Raw genomic sequence first — 24,440 nt, 5'->3', positions numbered from 1 at the left:
AAGGGGTCCGCACACACAGTCGGAGATATTTCACTATTCTGAGATGTGAAATCACCATTCTGTGTAATGTACGATTTTATTAAAAATGTGACCAAGGGAAAATATTCATTACATGCTTCCTTTCTTCTTTTACAGATATGTAGTTTTAGAAGGCTCTATTGTAATATTGCATGTGGAATTGATGCAAAAGAAAACACAACTTGTAACAGGAAAATGTGTTGGCATAATTTACTCTGTAGCCCATTTATTCTTTCTGCAGGTTAATTCTTTTCAAGGTATATATAAACATTGCGAGGACCGTATTTATTGTATAAACTTGATGTTGTGATCTTGGCCCCTGTTCCTTTTACAGGTATTCATTCATGGGCTGCTGTGCTTTGGAAAGGGCTCTCACATCTCCTGGGCTGAGTTTAATTTTGCTGTGCATGGCACTTCCGTTAGGTGGGCTCGGCTTTGTTGTGGAGTAGACTGAAACCATCCAAATGTTTCATTTATTGGGCTGAACACTTCAAGCGTTGTGTGTGTGTGTGTTTAATTTTCAGCCATTAACCTTTGTCATTGATATCCAACTCCATTTCCAAGACCCCCGTGACAGTTCTCTAAATGAAATTTCTGTTCCTGTTTCAGCCAATCGGTGAGCAATAGCTGGCAGACAGTGGCAAATCACGTAAAGACCACCCTGTATACAGTGAGAGGACTGCGTCCCAATACAATCTATTTATTCATGGTCAGAGCAATCAACCCCCAAGGTCTCAGTGACCCGAGTGCTATGTCAGACCCTGTGCGCACCCAAGGTAATGTCAGTTAACTCTAAACATGACTGGTTCTAGAAAGAGGCATCAAACATGTCTTTAAGGACAAAGGGATGGCAGGACCAACGATAAATGCATCTGCATTGCATATTAAAATGTTTCACTAGACCTGGTTCAGTGAAAGAAGAGAAAGCTTGTCGTTCACCTTAGCGAGTATAGCTTCTTTCTGGAGCTGTCAGGGTTTATTTGGTAAAAATGAAACACAATAATTTGGTACAATTACATAGGAATTTAAGATAGGGCTTAACTGTAGGGCTTCAGGGCTTCCCAGGTAGCTCAGTGGTAAAGAATCGACCTGCCGATGCAGGAGACATGAGTTCGATCCCTGGGTCAGCAGAGTCCCCTGGAAAAGGAAATAGCAACCCACTCCAGTATTCTTGCCTGTTAAGAAATGGACAGAGGAGCCTGGCCGGCTACAGTCTGTGCGGTGGCAAAAGAGTCAGACATGACTTAGCGACTAAACAACAACAACAGAACTTATTGGTCATCATTTTAATTCTATAATAGAAATTTAAAGATATGTAATTTGTGGGCTTTCCCGGTGGGTCAGTGGTAACGAATCCCTCTGTCAGTGCAGATGATGTGGGTTTAATCCGTGGGTTGAGCAGATCCCCTGGAGAAGTCATGGCAGCAACCTCCAGTGTTCTCGCCGTGGAAATCCCATGGACCGAGGAGCCTGGTGGGCTTCAGTCCATGGGGTCACGAAGAGTCTGACAGATGGAGGACACATGCACATAGGATTTTCCCATATTTCAAAGGAAGGGAAGATGCTTCTCCTTCTTTGAAATTAATTCTGCCATAATGAAAAGTGAACGTTAATGGATAAGATGCCCTGTGAAGGATATCAAAATTGCTTCCTTTGGTTCAAGAATTGTGATTTGATTGCAAAGTGGGTCTCAAGGTGTGGTTCCTAAATGCAGCATCTCATCACCTGGGGCTACCTTAGAAAAAAATCTCAGGCCCTGACTCTGAAGCTCTGGGGGTGGTACCCAGCAATCTGTTAAAGTGCCCTCCAGGAATGTTCATGCTCGTCAGACAAGCATCTTTATGGTAAATGGTATTAAACCAGATGTTTAAAGCAACAACTTGTTTCAGGAAGCTGTAAATCAAGCTTTCTTCCTGAGGTATGTGATGCTTTTGACTAATAAAAGAAAAACTATAATATTCTAAGATCAAAATGGAAGATTCCCCATCTCATCTTTAGTAGCCTGTCTCTTCACACTAGAAATTGCTGGAGTCTAGGGGTTAATATGGGATGTTAAATTTCCCTTGTTACTAGTAGATGATGGGAATTAATAAAATAGAAATGGTGGCTTTATTATTTGTTACGACTTACTTCCCACAGGGTTCTTGAGAAAGGGTTAATTATTTCTTATTTGTAAAAGGTTTTGAACAAGATATAATTCAAAGTAGTATTTTTATGCTATGAAAAGCACCATACAGCCATAAAATATTATTATAATTACAATGTAGCCTGGTGATAGTAACTAGCATGCTATTATAACAGAGAAGGGCGCCTTAAAGGAATCAAGTCAAATAAAGTCACCACGTGATTTTGCAACGTTGCTGACATGATGACAGTCAGGGGAGGAGGGGATGCCACTTTGCTATTGTTCTCTAAGAAGTAATGTGATTAATTTTCCATGATGATAAAGGGCCTGTAGGTAAAGAACTTGTCTCAAGAGAAAGAAAAAGTACAACAAGGAATCTGAAGACCTGAAATTGGTTCTATTTTACCTTGCCTGGATCCACTTGCTTTTAATGTGTGTGGATTTAATGAGTGAATTTAATTATTGAACTTAAAAAAAAAAGAGGTGTATGGTTTTTAAGTTAAGAAATTGTGGTACTCAGATTATTTTTTACTTGTATAGATAGAAAGGTTTTGTGCATCACTGCATTGGAAAGTGGGGAGATCACAGAATGGGGAAGACTTTTGGTGTGATTAAATCTGGCGGCCCTTCTTGATTATTCAATAACAGTGCCAGTCACTAAATCTTGACTCATAAAATAACTTCTCTGTGAAAAGGTCAACAAAGATTAATGAAAAGTTGTTTGTGATCTGGCTTGTTCCAGTCGAGAGACCATACAGAGCAAAAGACTTATGCTCCCTTAACAGATATTTAATAGAAAAACTCATGTTTTGTGTCTGAATGTCAGGATCATTTTTGACACCACACTTTCAAGCAACTTTGCGTTCTGCCAAGCACTTCTTTGCAAAGAACACTTGGCAGTGTGAGCTCTTATTTTTTGAAGATACTAATGCTATAGAACTTACAAATTTCTTATTTCAGTAGTCAGCAAATACTTGTACCATCCATATCACAGTAAACCATAGATATATTAGCAAAGACTAGTAGCATTCACATGATATTAATATATATACATATATTGATATATTGGTACATATATTGTGTATGTTGTCTAAAACTCCTTCTGCTGTTTATATTAAAGTTATATTAAATATGAAAAAGAAGTAGAGCTAGAAAAAAATTACCAAAATGTAGTGCCCAATCATTGTTGTTTAGTTGCTTAGTCGTGTCCAACTCTCTTGTGACCCCATGGACTGAAGCCTGCCAGGCTCCTCTGTCCATGGGATTTCTCATGTAAGATTACTGGAGTGGGTTGTCATTTCCTTCTCCAGGAGATCTTCCTGACCCAAAGATCAAACTCCTAATTTCTGCACTGGCAGGGATATTCTTTTCCACTGAGCCACCAGGGAAGCCCAGTTCTAAATTTCATATGTTCCAATTTAAGTTAGTGCACCCAGTTTAAATTATTTTTGAGATAGGCACTTAAAAATATATTTGCAAGAGTAATGCGTTGTGGCAAAAATATATTTGCAAGAGTAATGCGTTGTGGCCTGAGAAATTAGGAGAAGGCAAGATTAAGAAAATAAATCATTTTAAATTGTGCTTCCTTCCTTAAGTAAGGTGGTTAGAGAAAAAAATCAACATTGCAGTGTACCACTTGAAGAAGCTGATATGAATCTGTGTGAAATTCAGTGTTTGATGTCAGTTTGATGGACTTGGATGTCTATAATTTATCTTATTTTCTTCCTTAATGGACACATAGGGTATAAACTGTTGGATGGGAAATAGAACAATGTTTAGGTGAATGGTGAATAAATGATCAGAACAGATTGTGGTGAGAGTATATCATTCTAAACATTGCAATTCTTTTCACCCCAACAATCACTTCAAATAATCAGCAGCATTATTTTTGTCCAGTATTGGAGTACTGTTCAGAATTTTACACAGAACATTTTATCAGTGTGTTAAATTGGTCATCAGAATTCTTTTGTGTGAATTTGGGAGGATTCTTCCCCTTCTTTCCCTCATTTTATTTACCTTTAGTGGCATGCTGCAGTCCATGGGGTCGCAAAAAGCCAGATACAACTGAGTGCCCACACACACACACACACACACACACAGTCACATAATTCACTCCCAGGCCTCCTGCTTACTTTCTCTTCCACTCTCCCAGACTGAAATAGGTTCAGAAATAGGAACACACAGCCCTACTAATTGGGAAAAGGGATTAAACAAATTCCAAACAGCAGTTTTCAAATTTGGCCCCAGTAACTACTTGTGAAAGTCCTTCAATGTGTCAACATCTGTATTAACCTGATGCTCCTAAAGAAGTCTTACAGCCCACACTTTATCCTTTAGTAAGAAAATAATAGATCTTTCAGAGCAGTGTACTGAATGGGGAGAAGGGGTCGCCAACACTTTTATTAATATTATTTTAGTGAAGATAAATCTCACTTTATACCCTAAAGTGGTAGTATGTATAAAAATATTCTTTAATGTTGTTTATCACAAAGGATTTTTAATTTTCCCCCTGTAATTATTTCTAATGGCGTAATATTGGCATATATAACATGTACTGGAATTGCACTGTGAATTTTTAAGGATTGGAACCGTTTATCCCTGTAGATATCAGCCCTCCAGCACAAGGAGTGGACCACAGACAAGTCCAGAAAGAACTCGGGGACGTCCTTGTCCGCCTTCATGCTCCAGTTGTATTGACTCCCACCACTGTTCAAGTCACGTGGACGGTAAGTTTTTAAAGGCTATCCTAATGGTTGAGAAAAGGCTATCCATTGAGAAAACAAACCAGAGAAGAAAAAAGCAAACAAACCAAAAATCAAAACCCTCACCATTTAAAGTCAAGGTAAATCAAAGGCAAAAAAGAGAAAAAAAATTCAATAGGTAAAAGTATAAACAGAATAAAAATAGATTGCAATATAAATAATGTTTTGTCTCCTGAATTTTAACATGGTCTTATTGAGATGTATTAACACACTAGAGTTAAAGTATACAACACAACATTTTTGGTATCTTTGTGGAGTTATATAATCATCACCAGAATCTGCTTTTAAAATATTTCTTCATCCCAAAGTAAAACCCTGGGCTCTTGAGCAGCCACTCCATTCCCCTGACTTTAGCCCTTTGCAACCACTAATCTGCTCTGTATGAATGTGCCTCTTGCTTTCATGTGAATGAAATCATGCAATATGTGACCTTTTATGTCTGGCTTTTTTCACTCAGCATGGTGCTTTTGAGGTTCAGCCAAGTTGTAGTATGCATCAGTACTTTGTTTCTTTTTATTACAGAGTAGAATTCCATTGTATAGATGTATCACATACATCTGTTTAGCCGTTTATCAGCTAATTTGTCTTTGAGTTCTTTCCACTTTTGGCCATTATGAATAATGGTGTCATGAACACTTGTGTCCACATCGACATATATTTTAATTTCTCTTGATGTATACTTAGGAATTGTTGAATTAAACTCTTAATGTTTGGGTGAGTTACCAAAATGTTTTTCAGAGAGGTTACACAATTTTATGCTCCTATAGCAATATTTGAAGATTCTAGTTTCTCTCACATCTTCAACAACTCTTGTTATCCTGGGTTTTTGATTGTAGCCATTCTAGTGAGTATGCATGGTATATTACTGTGAGTTTAATTTACATTTCTTTAATGACTATTTTGAATCTTTCCTGTATGTATTGAGCATTTGTATATCTTCTTTAGCAAAATGTCTGTTCAAATTCTTTGCCCATTTTTAAACTGAGTTGTCTTCTTAGTATAGTCTTATAAGAGTTCTGTACATGTGTGCAGATGCTTTATTAGATGTATGATTTGTAAATATTTTCTCCCAATCTGTGTGATGTTTTTTACTTTCTTAATGGTGTTACTTGAAGCGCAAAAAAGTTTAATTTTGAACTTTTCTTCTAAATTTAAATCACTTATCTTTATACTCTTGGAGCTGAATATTATCTAGCAGTACCAAAAAAGTATATAATTTTAATTACATAGTAATTAATTAATTAATAATTAATTACTTTATAGTAAAAATTAATGGATCTTAAGAAATAGATTGATATTTTAATATATGCTACGAATGTCCAATTCCATGCATTATTTACTATCAACCTACCCACTATTATTTCACAATGAAAAATGTTTTCATCACATGATAGTCACTGCAATGAAAACAATAGCTAGCATAAAAATATCCATATTATTCATGTTAGAGATTATTAGCCTTTGTATATGTGTTTGAGTCTGTGTGTCTGTGTTTTGTGAAGAAACAGATAATGTGCTTTCTTCTGCCTGATTCACTTAGTGTCAACTTTTCATTCATGCTCAAGATCTCTTTATTATAGCTTTTAAAATTCCATAAGGATGATAAATCAGCAAAACTTTTCATAGCCTCCTGTTTGTTAATAGATCTTGTATGTTGTGTAAGTAATGGTCATTTTACCTAGGGATATCTAGAAACATTTTGTTTTAATTATAATATTAGAATTATATCAATTATAATTGATTAGAAAGAATTATATTAATTAGAAAATATAATTATGTCTCTGTTATTGTTTTTGTTGGTGGTGGTATTGTTTTTGTGGTAGTAGAAGAGTAAGTTTGAAAAAAAGGATGTTACCTGCTTACAATGCAGATTACTTTAGGTTAATAACTTATTTCACCTATTTCCATCAATTTCCTCAATAAAAGATGCTGAGATCAGAAAACTGGTTATTTTTCATCAGCTCTTAATCAATAATGTTTGAATTATAAAACACAATGAAGAGAATTATCCCAAGGTCTCCTTGATAATAAATCCATTGAGTAAACATAGTTTAGTAAGCATTTTTTGAGGACCAGTTTTGGGGTAAATGTTGGAAAACACTAAAGAGACACAAATCTACTTGAGAAAAACATGGAACTTCTTAATGATGGTACACAGGGATAAAACCCATAACTGATATATATATACATTTTATAAACAGAGGCTTCCATCAAAGAAGAAGTAATTAACTCTGTCCTCAGGTGTCAGAAACATCATTATCACTTTTCTACATCTATATGGGGAAATATGGAGGCATTATTGTATTAGAACAGAAGAAACTGAATTAACATTTAAGGCTCTTTAGTCCAGTTATATTTTTAAGGAGAGACCCTGGTGACTCAGTGGTAAAGAATCCACCTACCAGTGCAGGAGATGCAGCTTTGATCCCTGGGTCAGGCAGATCCCCTGGTGAAGGAAATGGCAACCCACTCCAGTATTCTTGCCTGGGAAATCCAATGGACAGAAGGAGCCTGGCAAGCTACAGTCCACGGGGTTGCAAAGAGTCGGACACGACTTGGCAAACAGATTGCCAGCCCAGGCTGGATGCATGAGACAAGTGCTCCGGGCTGGTGCACTGGGAAGACCCAGAGGGATGGGATGGGGAGGGAGGCGGGAGGGAGGATCAGGATGGGGAACACATGTAAATCCATGGCTGATTCATGTCAATGTATAGCAAAAACCAGTACAATATTGTAAAGTAATTAGCCTCCAACTAATAAAATAAAGGGGAAAAAAAAGATTCCTTAAGAAAAAGAAAAAAAAAGATTAACAACGGTAGATTGTAAAAGGAAACCAATGGAGACAGGTTGAACAATGTTTCCAGGATCCTACATCTATGTATAGGTAAAAATGGGATTAGAGTTTCCTTTTGTAGACCTGCTCTTTGTTTTTCTCTCTAAACTGTAGACAAATATTTAGTTGGAAGAAATACCTTTTAATAGTGGAATTTGAACCTATGACTTTGGACGGAGCATGTTGTTGCTCCCTAAATTAGACCAGTCAAATGTTTGGTCTGAGAGTACAAAGCTGGGTAGTGCTTTAACAAGTGTTTTAACTGTTTTAAGAGTAGCTGTGATTATTAAAGGTTGCATTGTTTCTAATTTTATTTTTCGTATAATTTCACATTTACTTATTTTGTTTTGGGCATACAATGGTTTCTATTTTTCTGCTCTCATGAAGGGACATAATGACCTCATCATTTTTCCAGTGGCACAGAAAGGGTATTACCTGCCATGCCTCTTCCATCTTTCTGTAGCTTTGGCTCAATACAAGACTATTCAATAATAAAGCCAAGAAAATGCTTGTATTTTTAACACCAGATTTTTCCTCGTTCTCCCCTGAAAAAAGTCTTCTCTGCTTTATTCTGAGTTTTAAAGGTTTGCTTTTTTAAGCTGCTTCTCAATGTGGGGATGACTTGGGTAAAGAATCAAAGTCATTATGTTTATGAAATTAATCACTTTAAAAGTCACAGAGTTTAAAAGAATCAATCAAAGTAGCTCAGAATTGTAGGTCAGTAGTCTGGGTTCTTCCAGGAGAGGGACCTTGTCATATTCACCTTTATATCCCAAGAAACGTGTTATTACTAGTCTACATATCTCTCCCTCATGAACTTGAGTTTTGTGAGTCCAAAGTTCAAGTTTTCACTTCTGTTTTTCTCAGAGCAGAACATTTATTGTGAAATTCTTTTTCAATAACTGTCCATTGAATGATCAAATCAGTTGTCTTCATACATTTTAATTTTTTTTAAGAAAGTGTTTGACTATATTACAAATTCTCCATAAATTTGTATTTACACATGAGGTAAGTATATATTTGAGAAGTAAACTTAGTGAAATAAAGTTAGACTGGAGAGCAGATCTGTGACCAAAGAAATTATAACCAAATATTTCATGTCATATTTTCAACTTGCTAAATGTGTATGTTCTGTGAGTTGTCACATTGTTAGTACTTAAATTTCAGGCATGTTGATGTTTGAGGAAAGAAATATATTCCCCAGCCCATGTATTTCAATTAGGGTTCAGCTGATGTAGTTTATCAATAGTTGGCAGGATCCTGTTACCAAACACATTGGACGTTTGGACTGGAAAAACAATGTGCCTACCCCACATGTCTAATCTCAAACCAACAAAATTTAGCAAAGGCTACTTTCTAAAATGACTGCTCTTATAATGAGGGTGGGTAAAAATGATGAAAACGACTGTTTCACAAAGAAAGTAGCAATAAATCTCTTACTTTAAAGTCATTATTCTAGTCTGTGTGTGTGAGTGTTTTGTTTTTATTCAAGGACAAGAATTACAGGTCGCTTGGCCCTTAAACGTCACAGCTACTCGAGTTGAAAGGGTGCTTTGGTGAACTAGAATCTCAGAACTCGGTTAAACCCAGATCTGTTACTCAGCAGGCTAGACCCACCAAAGGAAATTCACTCTGAATTTTCAGTATAAACGGAATTTTTACAATTTTCAATAGATAGATATTAAGTGTCTTGCTTTAACCTTTTAATGAATGTGCAGATTTGGGGGCCACGAATGTACTCCCTTTTTTTTTTAGTATATCCCTTACATAACAATGCTCTATCATTGTGCAACTCTAAAACTTGAAAGGTGCTTTATTATTTGTGTAGATTAAGTAAACAGACTCAAAACATTTAAAAGCTAAACCATCACTCAATTGAGAGCTTATAACCTGAATATCGAGACTCTTTTCACATGTTCCTAATACTCTTTTATTCAGATTTCAGGAAATACCGATTTTTTAAAATTTAATAAACCCATGGTTTTGTGGCCAGACTCTGATTATGGAGATGGTTTGTGTGTGTGTGAGCGCTCAGTCCTGTCCCACTCTTTGCAACCCCACGTTCTGTGGCTCACCAGGTCCTCTGTCCGTGGGATTTTCCCATAGAGTGAGAATACTGGAGTGAGTTGCCATTTCCTCCTCCAGGGGATCTTCCTGACCCAGGGATCGAACCCTCATTCTCCTGCATCTCCTGAATTGCAGGCAGATTCTTTACCACTGAGCCACCTAGAAATCCCATCACAATTATAATAGACTCTAAAAGAAAATCTTCTTTCTTTTAATTTGAATGTTAATAAAACTAGTGACAAGCATATGGTTTAACTTGAAAGTGATCACTCGTCAAAAGGTTCACCAAAATCAGTGGTGTAGAACACGTATTCATTAAAATCTCACCTGTTTTTGAACATGTGATGTGCAGCATTTTCATTTTTGCTTTCACCTGTAACAACAAATTTTCCTTCTGAAAAGAATGTAGAGCATGTATATATAGCAACCACCCAAAATCAAGTTATTTAGCTATTAAGTAGGCCATTACAACAGTGAAGGCAGTATACACTGAAGTGAGCAAAGCAATGTGCAGTAAACATTAGCTTCATAAAGTCCTAAAACACTTAATTAATGAAAACCAAACATGGATAAAACCAATTTACCCTGATTTACAGACTCCCTTCATCTGGAAACAGCTGCTTAATGTTCTTCTTAAAAACACAGCTTGCTTCTTTCAGTATTAACAAGCTATTATTGTGAGTTATGTCTTTCTTTCAGTATATAAATTCCCTTAAAGTGAATGCAGAAAAGTTTATAAAATGCAGGCTTGATGTTGTTTTAACATATGCCGCAGGGATTTTTTTGAACATTGACAGTTATGATGAAAGGCATCTCTCCTTGGCTCTCATAAATTTAGCTTTTTAGATTCTAGTTTCCTTGTTTTATAATGTCAAGAGAACTTCTGCTTTTCGATAAATAGGTACTTTGGTATGAACACAAACTGGTAGCATGGATGAGCATTCAGAGATCGTGAGCTTTGGTATCAGAACTGAGCTTACTTTTCTTTGACATAGCCTCATACAAGTGTAGTACTAATTCCACAAATCTTTAAGAGTTAGAAAGCTGTCATGTGGGTGAAGGAATTCTTACTTGTTGAGACTCATCTGTGAAACCGGAATTTGCTATACTTAGAAACACACATGCTCACGCAAATCCAACTTTATGGATTTTTCTAGCATGAACATGCTACATACTGAAAACATAGCCCTTTGTCTTGTTGTATTTTGATTGAGGTTCTGTATTTGTACATTTTCTGTCTTCACTTAAAAAATATCTTAAAATGCTGCAACTAATAGAGAAATGCCAGAAGTTATTATATGAAAGAGTATCATTTGTGTTACTATGTGTTAACAGTTGGATACAGACATTTTTAAAAAGCTGAAATAGCCATTTCCATCATCACCTTCTTTATTTTCTCTCTTTTCTCAGCCTTCCTAAAATAGGGTTACTCCATCTCATCTCCATTGAATTTTATGTTTTATTTGACAATGAAATATGTCAAGCTAAAGACTTCTTAGAATATTGCTATTAAACTATAGCACATGGAATATTAATTGAAGAAGCTGTTGTGAAGTTATATTTAAGTCAAGCATTTCTAAAAATTAGCAGGACATTCAAATGTTGAAAAAGCTAAAAGTCCTTTTCTCCCTGAAATGAAACAGTGATAAAACTCCAATAAAAAGTATTCAAAAAATGTAAAACAAGAACTTGTTTTTTGATTTTTGGTATTAATTTTCAGGTTCAAATTTTCAGATTTTTATTAAAAACAGCTCTTTATCCTCCATACCTCAAATGAATGAGAGAATCAAGAGAGCTGTTAAATTGTGCTAACAGTGGGACTATTAGAGGACCCTGAAGTTGTTAACTTAATAAATGTCTTTTATTTAATATTTGTTAATCACTATAAATTTTTCATATGCTTTTAAAACAGGAGCTCTAGCTCCACAACTCTGAGTCTCTTTTATATGCTTCCTCCAGCCACAGGAATTTTACACATGCTGTTCCTTTCTACTTCTGTACAAATCTTACTTTCCGTGCAGATCTCAGCACTTGTTCTTTTTCTGGGAAACTGTCTCCCTGATCAATCAACTTCCTCTCCACTCTAGGCTTTCTTATCTGCTAGTGCATCTCACTCATAACATCATAACAAACATCATATTTGTTTGTTATGAATGTAACTTGCCCATTGTTTGAGTGATCATGAGATAATTTCCACCTTCTACCTGAACTCTATGCACCAGGAGGCCAGGGACTGACCCTCCTTTCATTCTCCATTTTTATCCTCAGAGTTTAACAGAATAACTGACACCTCTTAATAGGAACTCAGAAAATATTTGAGTGAGTAAAGGTATTAGTGAATGAACAAGGGGTGATAATGGAGATTCCTGACAAATAGCACACTACATATAAAACCACAAAAACGAGAATTGTGGAATACAGTAAAAGGACAAACAGATAAATAACAAAACTAGAAATATTGACAGGCCTTTGTGCTAATCCAAAGAATTTTAATTAATGAGTATCTTAACTACTATGAAGTGTTTTAAACAGGGGGGAGATGTAGTTCCACTCTTCATTTTGGAAGTAACAACTTGGAAGCATGTGAACTCAGAACTGAAAGAGGATATTGGAAGCAGGGTGATGAATTAGAAAGACATGGCATCGCTTGGACACTTCTATTTGGTTTCAAAAGCTTTTTGCTTTGTCTTGTAGGTTGATCGCCAACCCCAGTTTATTCAAGGCTACCGAGTGATGTACCGTCAGACTTCAGGCCTGCAGGCTACAACAGCATGGCAGAATTTAGATGCCAAAGTCCCAACTGAGAGAAGTGCTGTCTTAGTCAATCTGAAAAAGGGGGTGACTTACGAAATTAAAGTTCGACCATATTTTAATGAGTTCCAAGGAATGGATAGTGAATCTAAAACAGTTCGTACTACTGAAGAAGGTCAGTATTCAGATCTCTAACATGAACCATCCTTAAACCATAATGAAATCAACTTCTGTTGAAGTTCTAGTTTTATCATCTTCTTTGGAAGAGTACCAATAGAGAATTCTAAAAGTGTCGTTTTTCTCCTTTTATTTTGAGAAGCCCAGAGAATCTAACAACTCAAAAATTGTTAGTGCAGGTTTGTGTGCCTGATGCTCAGTGAGGCCAAACATACCAAAATGTCAGAGTTTGGAGCAGAGAAAGGTTTATTGCAGGGCTGTGCAAGGAGATGGGTAAAGCCCTGACATCCTCAAAAGGTTTCAGCAAAGCATAAAGCCAGATATGGGTGGTGGGAAGTCAAAGGGTCTGTGATCAGCTCATACACAGTTCTCTTACTGGCTGATGGTGAGGTAATAGGGTGGAATCACAGAGGTTAATAATATCAGTCTTTAGACTCCAGTAGTCCTGGGGCTGTGTGCTCATGGTCATGGAGCACGTAACATCTTCCATTTTGTGGGGCTTTTCCGCACCTGTAAAACAACTCAGGGAATGCGCATCAAATACTGCTATCTAGGTACTTCGGAGAGGGGGGCTAAAGCAGAGGATAAGGGGGAAGACATGTCCCAGGAAGGCACCATAGGGTCCTGTTTGATCACAAACTGATATTCAAGTAGTTTGAATTTTTCTTAAGGAAACATTAGCTTCAACTCTTGTTTGCCTATACACTGGAATTTGATTATAGTATTTTCCCTTTTTGTTTTCACACATGGCTTTAGCTCATTTGGCTTCATTAAAGGACAGACTAATGGAAACTCAAGTACAAAGTCTGTTCTTTTTCTCTCCTTTGTTTTTGGTGTAGTAAAGCATGACATTCCCTTTTATAAGCCTCCTTCCCTATGCGCTCTGCCAGTCGTATTCATCATTTCTAATCCAGAAGGCCATTTGAACGTTTGCAATAGCATTCTTTTTAATGATATACCCTCTCCATTTCCCCTTGGTAACTTTTCTTGTTGCAGATAGTTTAACATCAATCTGCGATGGACATAAAATTAGTATAGTCTCAACTAGTCCATTTTCTGGAGAAGGCAATGGCACCCCACTCCAGTACTCTTGCCTGGAAAATCCCATGGATGGAGGAGCCTGGTAGGCTGCAGTCCATGGGGTCGCTAAGAGTCGGACACGACTGAGCGACTTCACTTTCACTTTTCACTTTCATGCATTGGAGAAGGAAATGGCAACCCACTCCAGTGTTCTTGCCTGGAGAATCCCAGGAACAGGGGAGCCTGGTGGGCTGCCGTCTGTGGGGTCGCACAGAGTCGGACACGACTGAAGCGACTTAGCAGCAGCAGCAGCAGTCCATTTTCTAGTGTCCCCTTTCCTAAACTATAAGCTGGCAATGGATGATATCATCAAAGTACAAAATGTCATATGCAAAGTATAATAAATCCCCACCTTTTCTGCTTCTCTGCTAATTTTATGTATCCTGCAAGTAAAAAGCCTTTTTTCTAAACATATTTTATATAAATCAGTATAAAAGCAGCCTTAAGAAAATATGTGTAGATTGTTCATGCTAACATACAGATATACATCTCCAACCAAAAAGCCTTTAAATTATATATATCTTATAATTAGCAACACAGAGAAAGGTTATCTTCACATTGGTTTACAGTGTGATATACTGACCTGGGAGAAGTGCATAGTTTTAAAGGTATCATTATTTGACCTTTAGGATTTATAAAGAAAAGATTACTAAAAATTAATAACAGGATCTTTGTCTCCCATTAAATTTTGCTTTATGTGGAAAATATATAAAACTAATGAGTAGGGTGGGTAAATTTCATACAGAATGCTATGTTGAAGCACACTTCCAAAAATCAATTTCACTGCAGTTAGACTTTTCCTCCGCAATAGACATTTGTCACCGTTAGATTTACGTTCATCTCCTCTATCTGTGGCTTCTGAAGGGAACAAATGGGACTCAGCTGGGCTGTGTCTGGGAACGATGAGGGGGTTCTTTCACATCTGTGTAATAATTGACCTGTCAGGAAATAGGCACCGTGTTCTCGCCAGTCCAGCAGTCAGGGAAATGAGAAACCAGTTCTCCAAAGTGTTACTTTTCAATATAGTCTACTCGATGACTACAAAACCAGTAGGCAAACAGTTGGATTTATGTCGTTGTGCCACATTTCAGACCAGCATTATCACACAGAGGAGTAATAAAGAGCAGTATTGTGGTAACTTGTCTGTGTGTGTTTTCTACACTGACCATACTTCAATGAAATGTGTTGTGATAATGTATCAAACATGGGAAACTTTATTGGTAAGCTTTTAAATATCTTTTATGATTAAAGTGTACACATTTTCAAAGAACTAAATTATGTAGTTATGAAAACATTAATCTTATATGTAAAAATTCTTTCTTACCTCAAAATTATATGACTTTTGCTTCAAAGGGTTAGTGCTTTGATTTGCTTTTTCAACTTATGGCTTAAACACAGAGTTATACTGAGAATTGATGTTTTCCAGGAAAATTAGTATGACTTAGCTCTCGAATACACTGGATAGGAGATACTACTACTGTCCAAAACCAAGAATTATTTCTTATTCATCTTTTCTTAGTATAATTATAATTAGTTATGGGAAAAACCATAAAGGAAGAGAACTGTAGGAAATTATAATCTGTCCATTTCACATTTGATCCAACATGAACTGTTTTCATTAATATCTTCAGAGTTCCTTGCCCATCAATGTAAAATAAATTTCAAATCTTAAACTATGAATCAGTTTACAACAATCAATTATGTTTTTCATTATGAAAACAAAACTGTCTTTTCTCTGTGTTGGTGAAATTTATAGCTACGTTTTTATGTATTAAACGCAAAACAAAACAAAACAAAAAGATAGTCAGTAGTGCTACTACTCAGAAATAATGACTGGTGAAATTTTGAAATGCATCCTCTCAGAATACTTTTGATAGCAGTGTTTTTGTTGTTGTTATTGTTTTGCTTGTTTGTTTTTCAAAAGAGGAGTCTATTGAAGTCAGAAGGTCAATGTTCTAAAATCAGACATACCTGGTTCAAGTTCTCCCTCACTGTTTGAATTAGATAAGTCTATTATAGTAGGCTTCCTTTTCCTTATCTGTAAAACTAACATGAGTTGTTTTTTATTTCCTGTGAATTTTTTTCATGAGAATTTTATTTTTATTGTGAAAATTAAATCTTACTCTTACCTCTGTTCTGGACATATAGGAGACACTCATTCCAATGTTAACTGTTAAATTTATTGTTGAGGACATATTACCGTAGCTGTTTTATTTGCTTTAAATCTATCCATTATATTTAAAGGATTATTTTTAAACACTCGCTGTTAATTCAGAACTACTAGATACAAGAACCTCTTGCATCTTGTCTTTGTATTCATATTCTGTAGCAGCATTAATGCACATTAAGACTTAGAGGTGTGTTTATTCTAATGACTTCTTCTGCAGCCCCAAGTGCCCCTCCACAATCTGTCACTGTGCTGACTGTTGGAGGCCACAATAGCACAAGTATTAGTGTTTCCTGGGATCCTCCTCCTCCAGATCATCAGAATGGAATCATCCAGGAGTACAAGGTAAGGCCTGGATGAAGAAGGAAGGCTCACAGGTAAAAGTTCCCAGAGGAGTCTCAGGCTCATGTGCATGGGGAGTATTTCTGGTGGCCTCTTACTGAGTTTGAGTGTAAAGAAATATATGTTTGTGCGACTCATAAAGAAGCAAATGCACAGAATTCATAGAACTTAAATCCAGGCTCACAAATAGCACAGACTCAGTTGGACAAGTAAACCATACTAGTGCAGTGGTTATTTTATATATATATATACATATATGTATATATATATTTATATAATGTGGTTGTAGAACCTCAGGAATTTACAAAGATGGAGTATAGGGTAGATAGTGAAGCCCTATCCCAGAAACTGTCTTCATCTTTGTTAGATTTCTGTGTAATGGGATTATGCTGTTTAGCTGCTAAGTCTTGTTCCTCCGACTCTTTGCAATCCCATAGACTGTAGCCAGCCAGGCTCCTCTGTTCATGAGATTCTACAGGCAAGAATACCAGAGTGGGTTACCAGTTTCTTCTCCAGGGAATTTTTCCAACCCAGGCATGGAACTCTTATCTCCTGCATTGACAAGCATTGGCAGGCTTTTGCAGGTGGATTCTTTGCTACTGAGCTACCGGGGAAGACCACAGGACTCAGAGCAGCTATTTTTAAAATGTTTTCTCATTAAAAGATGCTTTGCGGGTTTGTATTGTTGGGATGGAGATAGGAAGTACCATCTCCCACCCTAAATTCTGCTTTTGCCAAGTTGTTGAGTTTCTGGAAAATATTTCACTTAAGAGCTGTGTGCTTAGGTGCTCAGTCGTGTCCAACTCTTTGCGACCCTCTGGACCCCTCCAGGCTCCTCTGTCCATGGGAATTCTCCAGGCAAGAATACTGGAGTGGGTTGCCATGACCTCCTCCAGGGGATCTTCCCAACCCAAGGATTGAAGCCAGGTCTCCCACATTACAGGGGGATTCTTTACCATCTCAGCCACCAGGGATTCCTAATCCAGGGGTTGAATCTGCATCTCCTGCATTGGCAGGCGGATTCTTTACCACTAAGCCATCAAGGAAGCCCTGAGAAAAGGGAGCCTTTGAAAAAACAAATTTTAGAAAGCTTTCATTTTTCAACTGATGAATTTGTTGCTGTTTAGAAACAGAATATATCCATTGTCTCTTCACCATCATTTGAGAGACATCATTTGAGAAACACTTTGAGAGACATCATTTGAGAAACACTTTGAGAAATGATTCTGATTAATTGTGATGTGATTAGATCACAAGGGAGAGTAAAAGATATCATTAAACCTTGTAAAAATTCAAAACTATGGTTTTTTTTTGCCATTAATAAATATTTGTAGAATTCTGACAATAACATACTAAGTACATCTATTAGAAAAGAAAGCTAGACACTCTACCTCACCCCAGAAATTCATACTTGGTATGTGAAATTAAGCTGAATAATTTTATTCAAAACATTATTACTTCTAGGGAAAATAATTGTTGAAGTACAGTTTTCCTAAGTTAATGGTTAAGTTACTGAAGCAAATGGACTAAATTTGCATAAGAATTTATTTTAAAATTATTCCCATCAGTTTATAAAGAAATATGTCTAAGAAAATAAGAGTAAGTGCTTTTACAATAGCATAATTACATAAATTCTGAAATTTTATAAGCATTAAGACACATTCATACTGGGTGAAGCACAATCTGGAATCAAGTTTGCCAGGAGAAATATCAATAACCTCAGATATGCAGATGACACCACCCTTATGGCAGAAAGTGAAGAAGAACTAAAGATTCTCTTGATGAAAGAGGAGAGTGAAAAAGTTGGCTTAAAACTTAACATTCAGAAAACTAAGATCATGGCATCCAGTCCCATCACTTCATGGCAAATAGATGAGGAAACAGTAGAAACAGTAGCTAACTTTATTTTTTGAGGCTCCAAAATCACTGCAGATGGTGATTGCAGCCATGAAATTAAAAGACGCTTACTCCTTGGAAGGAAAGTTATGACCAACCTAGACAGCATATTAAAAAGCAGAGACATTACTTTGTCAACAAAGGTCCATCTAGTCAAGGCTATGGTTTTTCCAATAGTCATATATGGATGTGAGAGTTGGACTATAAAGAAAGCTGAGCACTGAAAAATTGTGCTTTTGAACTGTGGCGTTGGAGAAGACTCTTGAGAGTCCCTTGGACTGCAAGGAGATCCAACAAGTCCATCCTAAAGGAAATCAGTCCTGAGTGTTCATTGGAAAGACTGATGTTGAAGCCACCTGATGCGAAGAGCTGACTCATCTGAAAAGACCCTGATGTTGGGAAAGAATAAAGGCAGGAGGAGAAGGGGACAACAGAGGATGAGATGGTTAGATGGCATCACTGACTCAATGGACATGAGTTTGGGTAAACTCTGGGAGTTGGTGATGGACAGGGAGGCCTGGCGTGCTGTGGTTCATTGGGTCACAAAGAGTCGGACATGACTGAGCGACTGAACTGAACTAAGACACATTGTTTTAAAAGCAAAGAATTATCTACCTTGGTGTGTGTGTCTGTGCTTTAATTAGTTTAGGATTTTACTTTTGTATTATCTAGGACTAAATATCTTCAAATTCCATTTATTTAAATATTTATTTTTTTCACAACATGATAATTTTTCATAAGTTGTAAATTTTCTCACTCATATGAGTTTGTCCTGTTTTGGTACAAATGTGTATATTTTGGTAACATTTAATATTCTTGCATTAGTAACTTAGGTTTCATAGACTAAAAGAAGTCTGAAATTCAAAGTCATTATGTTAATTTAAGGAAAAAGTATCATTAATTTACCTATTTCAGAAACAAATTGTAGATGTTCCTCCTTGTGTCTCCCCATGCAGATTATAAATTCTATATAATAGAAATAACTGTACACAGAATTTTTTACAACACATTTTACAAGCAGATTTTCATATCCCAAAAGAAAATATGACTTTAAATTTAATTCTGATTGGAAGTGCAAGCCTAGCGTCCCTCACAGCAGTATTTAAAGACTTCCCATCACTCCGTTCATTCTCATGCATGTATATTTGTGTGTAGATATGTTTTGATCAATATTAAGATTTATTACTGTCAAAGTAAATATTGACTTTAATTTTATCTCAGTCAATACCTATAACTTTAGTCAGTTAATCTTGTTAACTACTTCTGTGTAAGTTAATATTTTCTTAAATGAAATACAGATTACTTAGATATGCACCTATGTACTTTGGATACTACAACTCATAATCACCATATTTTAATATATTATATGCATAGTAAATCTTGATAAATGAATTAACCAGAGGAATTTATGCATTTTAATCCTTACCTAAATACTGTTTGCAACCAAGGACAATTTTCCAGACTTTGCAGAGGTGTTGAGGAAGTCGAATCATAGTTCTGTGAGAATTCAGTGTGTGGGGTATTTTGGGGGTTTTTTTGCTACTCCTGATAACATGCAGGATTTTTTTTCCTGACCAGGATCAAACCCATGCCCCTGAATCCCCGGTGGATTCAACATGGACTCAACCACTGGACCACCAAAGAGGTCCCAAGTATTCAGTGTTCCTTGTAAAATACAAAGGAATGCTGCATAGATTTACTTTCTTTTATTTTTCCTTTAATACACACACATACGAACACACATGTGCACACAGGCACACACACAAATATACATAAATATGTATATATATAAATAGACTAAATTAGGCATTCAAAACTGTGATTTACAAGTAAGCCTAGAAAATAGACTAGTCACTACTAAAAAATTTAATCAATTATAATGAACTAATTACCCGAAAAGATAATTTTATATTCTTTTGATATTCATTTTACATTTCTATAGATCTGGTGTCTGGGGAATGAAACACGATTCCACATCAACAAAACTGTGGATGCAGCCATTCGATCTGTAATCATTGGTGGATTATTCCCAGGTATTCAGTACCGGGTGGAGGTTGCAGCTAGTACCAGTGCAGGAGTTGGAGTAAAAAGTGAGCCACAGCCAATAATAATTGGTGAGTACCAATCTATATAATCTGTGATTTAGAATCAGTCAACTGGTAACAAGGTGGATTATTTTTTTGAATCTACATCCCAAAGGTCGATATTTGGTAAATAATGAGTAATATGATACACACATCATATAGGCAAATAGTTATGACTAGAGTTTCTAACAAAAAAGTTTAGCAATTGTTCATGCTCTTTGATATCCACAAAATTCTTAAAATCATAATAATTAAGAGTTTAAATGCTGAAAGTTGGTTTGAAAATTATTTTTAATGAATAGTTTCATTTGTAATTTTGATGCCTTTGAAATATAGTAGAAATGAGGCAGTTATTGAAGAAGGGGTGTTATGTTTCACATTTATATGCTTTCTCTGAGCCAGAGAAATGTCAAAAATTAAACAGAAACAGCCCAAAAAAAAAGCTTTGTAATCCAAATAAACTATCCCAAAGAAGAAATCCCTGTTCAGTCTACTATCATCATTATAGAAAATTGCTCCCTATCACCATGGATTATGTTTAACTTTTCTTGAAATATATATAAATAGAATTGTACAGAATATAGTATTTTGTGTCTGACTTTCTTCACTAAATGTAATATTTTTGAGATTCTCACATATATGTATTATGCAAATCATACATTTTATTTCTGAGCAGTATTCAATGTGTGAACGTATCATATTTTGTTTCTCTGTTTTTTTCTTGAGAAAATGTGTAAGTCTTTGTGAGGATATATGTTTTTATTTCTTGTGGAGAATGACCTAGAAGTAGAATTTCTGGGTAACAGCACTGATATATTTGAGTTTATAAGAAAAATAAATATTTATTCATATTGTATAATTTTGTACTCTCACTCTGAAAGAATATGACTCCCAATTTTTCTACATCCTCACTGACATTTGATATTGCCATCTGTCATTATAGTCACTGCAGTGAGTTTAAGAGTCCCCTCACTGTCATTTTAACTTCAGTTTTCTGTGCTGAGTAATGATGTTTGGCAACTTCATGTGTGTTTATTGACCATTCCCATATTTTCTTTTGTAAAATTTCTTTGCTTTTTAAAAATGGTGCCCTTTGTCTTTTGTTACTGATTAAGAGAAGTTATTTGTTCATTTTTGATATGTTTGCTGTCATAGATTTTTTTGCAAATATTTTCTCCCAGTTTATGACTTTCTCATTCCTTTTCTTAATATCATCTTTTGGATGAGCAAAACTTTTAAATGTATGTGATGTATAATTTATCAAAATTTTATTTCATGTTTAGTGCTTTCTAAGAAACTGTGTCCTACATCTAGAGAGCAAATATTTTTTTCCAGAATCTTTACAGTTTTAGATTGTATGCTTAAGTCTATAATTTGTCTTAAAGAAATTGCGTGTGGTTTGAAGGTTGAGGTTTATTTGTTTCCATATGTAAAATTAAAATACCTAGGCATCTTTCACTGAAAAAGCTTTCCTTTCCCCAGTTAGTTTTATATGTGTGCATCCATTCTGGATTCTCCTTGTCATTCCATTTCTTTATATGTCTTCATAAACCAAACTACTCTGTCTTTACCAATAGCTTATAGAAAGTCTTGGAGTCAAATAATGTGAACATTATATCCTTTTCTTCTCCAAAATTGTTTTCACTGCTCCAGACCTTTTGTTTTTCCATATACTTTTCAAACCAGCATGTCAGTTTCTACAAAATTATACTGGAATTGTGATTGAAAATGCAGTAAATCTATACACCAAATTGAAAAGGTTAACTATTTTAATAGTCTTTGTTTCTCTCTGAGAACATGATATACCTCTCCATTATATATCTATATTTTCCTCAACAATACCTTGTAGTTTTCAGTGTATGACCTTAACATATGTTTTGTTAAAATTTTTCTGGAGTATTTAATGTTTTTTTATACTATTATTAATGGATTTATAAAATTTCATTTTTCAACTATTTTATGTTATATGAAAATTTAATTTTATGTGTTATCCTTTTATCTTATGACCTTACTAACTTCTTCATTTATCTGTTTTAATAGTTTAATATTTTTTCTGAGTGTATTCAGATAATCATATGTTTCTTTCTTCTTATTTGTGTTAATACGGTAAATTCTAGTGAATAGATTCAAAGGTAAATAAACTTGTATTCCTGGGATAAATCCCAGGACTTATATTATGCTTTTCACAGATGCTCCTGGATCTGATTTACTAGCATTTGTAAAGGATTTGCATCTACATTCATGAGGAATATTGATCCGTAGTTTTCTTCTAATGTCTTTGTCAGCTTTTGAATCAGGAATGCTAGCTTTAATGTTTGAGAATATTCCCTCCTCCTCTACATTCTGTAATAGTTTTGGTAGATCTGGTACTGTTTCTTCCTTAAATGCTTTTAGAATTCAGTGATGATATCTGTGCCTAGAGTTTTCTCTGTCAATTATTTTTATCGTTATGAATTTATATTTATTCAATTTTTTTTCTTCGCTGTTGCATGTGGTAAATGGAGTTTTCGTGTTTGCCCATCAATGAAATTGTCTAATCTATCTAAATTGTTGAATTTATTATGAAATGTTTATTTGCACTATCTCCTTACTTTTGTAATACGTTTAACTGTAATGTTTGAATGATGAGCATTAATGACTTTTTTGTTCTTAAATACTGAGGACTGATGCTCTCTCTATTCTCCTTTTTCATTGCTCACCTACCCTCTCTCTCTTTTCACCCTCTCTCAAATTTGAATCTTGATAAGGATCTATCAATTTTATTAATACATTCAGTGTACCAAGTTTTGGCTTTGTTAGTTTTATTTATTTGTTTTCTAATTAAGCAATTTCTGATATTCTTTCTTCTATTTACTTTAATGTTGCTTCTTAAGATCTAAATTATTGAGAATAACTCAATGATTTGGGTCTTTATTGTGAACATTTAAAGTTTAAATTTTCCTCTGAACACTTATTCAGATGATTTTAGAAATTTGATGTGTGTGTTTCCATTTATCATAAAGTTGAAAACATTTTTTAGTTTCTGTAAAAATTGTTGATTTTTGCAGAAGTTATTTGGATATGTGTTATTAAATTTCCAAATGTTTTACTATTTTCCATATAGCTTTTTGTTGATTTCTAATTTAATTTCTCTGAGATCAGAAAGTATGTTTTGCATGAACTTAGCTTTTTAAATATTTTATTTTATAGCCCAGAATTTCACCTTAGTTAATGTTCCTTGTACATTTAAAAAATAGGTTCATTTTTATTTTTCTAATTTGGAGTGGAATGTTCTAAAAATATCAGTCAAATCAGTTGGTAGCATTATTCAGGTCCTTACTTATTTTCTGTTTATTTACTTTTTTAATAAATGAGAAAGCCTAAAAATTCAGTATAATTATAAATTTGTATATTTCTCCTTTTTGTTTGTAAGTTTTTATTTCATGTATTTTGCTACTCTGTTTTAACTAAGTGCATATTAGTATTGTTGTCTTAGTTAACTTATGCTTTTTCATTATGAAATGCCCCACATTATTTCCTAGTAAGATTCTTTGTCTTGGAACTTACTTTCTGATGTTAGTACAGCCTTATAATTCTTCATTTTTTTAAAATTTTTTCTGTCCTTTAAACTCATATATCTCTGTATTTAATGTACATTTCTATTATTTAAATTACATATTGTTCAGCTTTATTTCTTATCCAATATAAAAATCTCTGGCTTTTAATTTGGAACATTTATTATCTTCAATGTGATCATCAATGTTTTGTAGCTTAGAACTGCCCTTTTCGTCTTTTTTTTTTTCAATTGAATTTGTTCTTATTTTTCCAAATTTGCTAATTTCTTTAGGATGAATAAGATAACTTTCTGTAGAATATTTTATACTAACTATTGAGCTATTAAGTATACTTATTTTTGCAATGATTGCTCTAGGACTGGCCTATATTGTATCTTAGAAAATATTATTTCATTTCCTCCCTTTCAAGCTTGTTTTCTGTTGGTTTACCTTTTACTTCTATACATGTAATGAAAACCAGTCGAAATTTCTGACTTTCTTCACTGTGTATGACAGATCTAGGTCCATCCAAGTCTCTACAAATGACCCAATTTCATTCATTTTAATGGTTGAGTAATTTTCTATTTATGTCTGTATCATATCTT

General features: G+C 35.0%; 1 protein-coding gene across 16 annotated transcripts in view; it reads left to right on the top strand.

Moving 5' to 3' along the window:
• ROBO2 (roundabout guidance receptor 2) overlaps positions 1-24,440 on the top strand; it is a 1,429,762-nt gene that overhangs the window by 1,329,836 nt on the left and 75,486 nt on the right. For all 16 annotated transcript variants that reach the window (XM_070455070.1, XM_070455067.1, XM_070455068.1 and 13 more), the window contains 5 exons: positions 628-794; positions 4,748-4,869; positions 12,500-12,731; positions 16,201-16,325; positions 20,161-20,332. In XM_070455070.1, the coding sequence (XP_070311171.1) occupies positions 628-794; positions 4,748-4,869; positions 12,500-12,731; positions 16,201-16,325; positions 20,161-20,332 (818 nt within the window). The remainder of the gene's footprint in view (positions 1-627; positions 795-4,747; positions 4,870-12,499; positions 12,732-16,200; positions 16,326-20,160; positions 20,333-24,440) is intronic.

The sequence above is a fragment of the Odocoileus virginianus genome, chromosome 25 (genome assembly GCF_023699985.2).
Source record: "Odocoileus virginianus isolate 20LAN1187 ecotype Illinois chromosome 25, Ovbor_1.2, whole genome shotgun sequence".
Classification (NCBI taxonomy): Eukaryota; Metazoa; Chordata; class Mammalia; order Artiodactyla; family Cervidae; genus Odocoileus; species Odocoileus virginianus.
This window is presented reverse-complemented; position numbering and strand designations above follow the sequence as displayed.